Source organism: Myotis davidii, unplaced genomic scaffold, assembly GCF_000327345.1.
Source record: "Myotis davidii unplaced genomic scaffold, ASM32734v1 scaffold900, whole genome shotgun sequence".
In the NCBI taxonomy this organism is placed as follows: domain Eukaryota; kingdom Metazoa; phylum Chordata; class Mammalia; order Chiroptera; family Vespertilionidae; genus Myotis; species Myotis davidii.
The window spans coordinates 1,833,003-1,838,622 of record NW_006295185.1 but is presented as its reverse complement, the minus strand read 5'-3'; the positions used below and the strand labels follow the sequence as shown (position 1 = coordinate 1,838,622).

General features: G+C 36.7%; 1 protein-coding gene across 2 annotated transcripts in view; it reads left to right on the top strand.

Moving 5' to 3' along the window:
- Window positions 1-3,462: 3,462 nt before the first annotated feature.
- Window positions 3,463-5,620, top strand: part of FRMD7 (FERM domain containing 7) — a 65,023-nt gene continuing 62,865 nt past the window's right edge. The window contains exon 1 of one of the 2 annotated variants that reach the window (XM_006769883.1): window positions 3,463-3,723. In XM_006769883.1, coding sequence (XP_006769946.1) covers window positions 3,667-3,723 — 57 coding nt within the window. In that variant the 5' untranslated portion in view covers window positions 3,463-3,666. The remainder of the gene's footprint in view (window positions 3,724-5,620) is intronic. The other variant, XM_006769884.2, reaches the window with a different exon arrangement.

Sequence of the window (5,620 nt, the reverse complement as noted above, 5' to 3'; positions counted from 1 at the left end):
ATAGGGTCCCAGGTTTGATTCCAATCAAGGGCATGTACCTTGGTTGCGGGCACATCCCAAGTAGGGGGTGTGCAGGAGGCAGCTGATTGATGTTTCTAACTTTCTCCCCGTTCCTCTCTGTAAAAAATCAATAAAATATATTTTAAAAAAGAAAGTACTTAGCCAGAGTCCAGGGCAGCCCTTCAGCCCTTCTTCTTGTGCTGTTCTACATGTCTCTGGCAGTCATGTCCAGGCACAGGTCATAGCTGGCTATGTAGTCCATGGACAGAGCCTCCAGGACAGTGCAGCCATTCTTGCCCATCACTGTACTGTTTTAGCTCTTGTTGCCAGTTTTGATTATAGGCAGGCATGAGGATAGCCAACACTTGGAGCGTAGGTGGTGGATGGCTTCAGGAAGAGGACAGGCCCGATTGGCACTGTGCTCTCCACCTCTTTGGGGTGGACTGTGTAGATTCTTCCCACACTCATAATATTCTTCCCACAATATTCTTTCAGAACTGGGACAGCTCTTTGGAGGTTGCTATGGCTCTTACTCTAACATTTCATTTAAGTTATTAGCTAAGCCAATTAAGCAAAAGAAAGAATTTAGCATTATAAAAGTTGGAAAAAAAGAGATAAAACCATTTTTATTCACAAACAATATAATTGTTTTATACCTGGAAACCAAGAATGAAATGAAGAAATACAACAAACATTTAAGAAATTTCAGTTAGTTATCAAGATAAATAAATTCAGTAAAGTAGCATGATACAAAGCAAATATCCACAAATCAATTATATTTTTGGAAATATTTTTTATTGAGTTTACAGAGAAAGGAAGGGAGAGAGAAATAAAAAATCAATGAGAGGGGAATCCTCAATCAGCTGCCTTCTGCATGGGGATTGAGCCCCTATCCAGACATGTGCCCTGACTGGGAATCAAACTGGCAACCTCTTGGTGCATGGGTCAATGCTCAACCCCTGAGCCACACCACCTGTGCAATCAGATGTATTTTTATACATGAATAATGACTTTCAGAAAGGGAAATTAAGAAAAAATATTATTTACAATTGCATCAAAAAAGTACCTATGAATAAATTGAACCAAGTATGCAAAATATCTGTACTTGAAAATTATAAGGTACTGAAGAAAGAAATTGAAGAAGATGCAAATAAATGTAAGTATATACCATGCTCATGGATAGGAAGAATTAAAATTGTTAAAAGTCCATACTGCCCAAAGCAATCTATAGATTAAATGCTATTCCTATGAAAATACCAATGGTGTATTTTACAGAACTAAAACAAATAATCCAAAAATTTATATGAAACCACAAAATAAAAGCTGCCCTAATAACCACAGCAATCTTAAGAAAGAAGAACAAAATTGGAGGTATCATGCTACCTGATATCAAACTATACTACAAGGCCATAGTAATCAAAATAGCATAAAAACAGATATATAGATCAATGGAACTGTATAAAAACCCCAGAAATAAACCCATTTCTATTGGCCAATTAATTTTGACAAATGGGGCAGGATTATACAATGGAGTAATGACAATCTTTTCAATAAATAGTGTTAGTAAAATTGGACAGGTACTTGCAAAAAGTTAGACTAAATTCTTACACCATATACAAGAATAAACTCAAACGAATTAAAGACTTAAATATAAGACTTGATACCATAAAAATCCTAGAAGAAAACATAAGCAATAAAATCTTGGACATTTCTCTTAGTAATATTTTTTCTAATATATTTTCTGGGGCAAGGGAAACAAAATAAAAAATAAACAAATGGGACTACTTAAAATTAAAAAGTTTCTGCACAGCAAAAGAAATCGTCAAGAAAATGAAAAGACAACCCACTGAATGGAAGAACATATTTATCAATGATGCATATGATAAGGGATTAATATCCAAAAGTTATAAAAATAACTTATACAACTCAACACTAAAACAAACAATATAGTCTAAAAATGGGCAAAGGACCTAATTAGACACTTATCCAAAGAGGATGTACAGAGGATAGACATATGAAAAGTTGTTCAACCTGGGTATGTGCCCTGACCATGTATCAACCCCAAATTTTAGTGTAGGAGACAACTGAGCCAAATTGGCTAAAGGTACCCTAAGATTATTTTCCTCACTTATCAATTGGCAAAAATCCAAAAATTTGATAACACACTCTGTTGATGAACCTAGAGAAAATAGGCACTCTCATACATTGTTGATGGAACTGCATATTGATACAACCCTTGTTCTTAGTTTGATAGGTTAGCCATAATAAAGTACCACAGATTGGGTAGCTTAAACAACAGAAATTTATTTTCCCACAATTATAGAGACTAGAAGTCTCAGATCAAGAAGCCAGCGGGATTGGTTTCTGGTGAGGCCCCTCTTCTTGACTTGTCAGTGGCCATCTTCTCTTCCCTGCATCTTCAAGTGGTCTTCTCTCTATGCATGTCTGTGTTCTAATCTCCTGTACTTATAAGGAAACCAGTTAGATTGGATTAGAGCCTACCCTAATAACTTAATTTCAACTAAATTACCTCTTTATAGACCATATCTCTAAATACAGTCACATTCTGAGTATCTAGTGTTTAGCACTTCAACACATGAGTTTTTGGGGACAAAATTCAACCCATAATAGCCATTATGGAGTGAAATTTAGAAAGAGCTATCAAAATTGCCAATATATACCCTTGATCAGATTTTGCTTCTGGAAATCTATCCTGCAGCTATACTTGTACAAATATAAAATGACATATAGCCAAGGATATTTATTTCAACCTTGTTTATAATAGCAAAAGTTTGGAAACAACCCATGGCCACCAATAGGGGACTATTTGAGTAAACTATGTATCACTAACACAATGCAAAATTATGCAGTTGTAAAAAGAAATAAGCTCTCCATGCATAGCTAAAGAGAGATCACAATGACATGTGAAGTAAGAAAAGGCACAAAACAGTGTAATAGCATGCTACTTACATCTGAGAAATATATTCACATTTGCTTGTACAGTACCAGCATAAAGAAACACTGAAGGCTAAATAACAATGACAAAAAAGTGATAAAATTGATTACTGATGAGGTACAATGGGGGGCATAAGTGTAAATGAGGCTTTTCTATATATTCCTTTTTATAATGTTTTCATTCTAAATTATGTAAATTCAAAAACAAGTATAACTATTATATATAAAGCTTCCTAGTTCAGCCATGAAATTTCTAATACAATGAGACTAACTCAGGTCCTTTTACTTTTGAGAATGACTATTCTCCCTTTATTGAAGCTTTACCTAGGGTTTTGAAATTGTGCTCTTGTGAAATAAAGGAAACCCCCAGGGGTTGCAAATGCTTTCTCTATTTCATTTTTTTAAAATTTTTCTTTGAAAAAAGGGAACTGAGTTTAAGAGGTCTAGAGAGAGTCCAGTTGACCAAATAGATTACCCAGATGCTATTAATCACCAGCACTCAGCAGCACAAATGCCCTTGGGTGTGCATCACTTCAAGCAAACAGAAGTGTACCCTGCTGACGATGGGGTGCCTGAATAGGGGTGTGGGTGGGGTTGGGGAACCCGAGCACACTGCACCCAGCTGAGAGTGAGATTCCTTGAGAAAGCCCCTTCCTGTCACAGCACCCACAGCACTCTGAGCCTGCTTGCAGCCCAACAGCCTCTCCGAGAATGCTACATTTAAAAGTGCAATTTTTGGATGACTCCCAGAAGATTTTTGTGGTTGATGTAAGTGGAAATTACATTGCTATTATTCCTTTATTATTCATTCAATAATGGTCATTTGTGGACAGCCCATTTGCCAGCAATGTTATGTCTTCGTTAGGACTGAATGACGGAGGTCTGTGGTTTTTAGCTTTGGAAAAAGAAATCTGTATTTAATATTACAATGTAGCTCATGTTTTCCCATTAACTTTTCTTCTAGAACAGGTTCTCTTTTCTCAGGGGATGACAAAAGCAAGTTTTAAAGATATGCTAAATAGTTGTAAAAAGACAAAGAAGCAATAACTTAGTAGTCCTGCCCAAAGAGGTAGTATTGCTCATTGAAATAATTTGCCTATGAGTCTCATCCCATGAACATTTATGGGGAAAAAACTGTGGTTCTGAGGGGAAGGAGAAGGGGAAAGCTACCCTCCTTTTTTGAAGAAAATCTATGGGCTTTGGGGTCAGGGTAGAAGTATGCAGTTGTAATGAGACCTTGGGAACTAATGACAAGTATGAAAGAGAAAAATAAGATAAGAGACTACTTAGTTTGATTTAGTGCTTGTAGTTCAGGGTTCTTAATATCATTCCTAGCTGCAAGATGATTGCATACAATTATACCTCATCTCTTCAAGAAAGAACAAATGTATTAAACGTATCATTTGGGATTCATCTTTCAATATAGTATGATATGTACATTTTGATGTCAGGTTTTATGTATGAGCATTTTGAAATCTATAATTTTATTGGAAGAAGAATACAATTTGCTCTGATATTTACATTAGCTACTAACAAAGAACAAATAGCTCATTTTCTTTTACATTCATACAAAATGCTGGTTGTTTTCTTTTATACATAAACTAACAACTGCTGTTGGGTGTGCGGGTAACCCCTTTTTCAAGTGAGTGTTTCATTTTGATTTGAATAATGTGCTTTGCGGGTGATGGCTTCATGGCTTCAGATGCTGTTTTGCTGTCTCTTCCTTTCATTTTTATTTTCAAAAGGCAGTTCAGTTCCACAAACCTGAATGATTTGTTTTTGTAGCAAATAGCTTCCATTAGAGGTATGAAGCATTTCCTATTTTTTTTCTTGGAACTATATTTAAGGAGTGGAAAATGTCTTTTGAGTAGTTTATCCATTTGCAGGCTGGTGGTGTATATTCATAGTGCTCCAGTACCTGAGTTAGTGAGCTGGGCATTCAAAAGACACTGCTTTAGGCTACACTTTTAATAGACATTTCAAGCAACTCAAAAAGGAATCTTTGACAACAAGTGACAGAAGGGCTTTCTGAATGTGGAGTTCAAATTCAGATCCAATTAAATGTGGGAGGGGGTGAGCATAGTACCATAGCTTCACAAAATTTTCCTTCTGAGGAGCTGATTCCAGCAACTTGAATCCAGCATGATTTGGCTTCAAGTCAGATTGTTTCTTTCCAGCTGCAGCACATTGTGTTCCTTGGGAAGATAATGGGAGAGTTTACCCAGCAATTCGGGTGTCACAGCATCTGATTCCTTTTGCTCTATAGAAGGCTACTTCTGTAAGTAGCAATCATGGTGTTACTGAGAGTGGCAATAGCATTAACTGTAGTCCCATGAAAAGCTTTCTCCTGAGAGGAAAGGAACCTTAAGTTAGCAGCCAATTATACAGCAGTATCTTCTCTTCTTTTTTTTTAAAGATATTTTTATTGATTTTTTACAGAGAAGAGGGGAGAGGGATAGAGAGTTAGAAACATCAATGAGAGAGAAACATTAATCAGCTGCCTCCTGCACACCCCCTACTGGGGATGTGCCAGCAACCAAGGTACATGACCTTGACCGGAATTGAACCCGAGAGACCTTTCAGTCTGCGCTGACGCTCTATCCACTGAGCCAAACCAGTCAGGGGAGGGGTCATGTTTTCTTATTCACTCTGCTACCCCATGTCT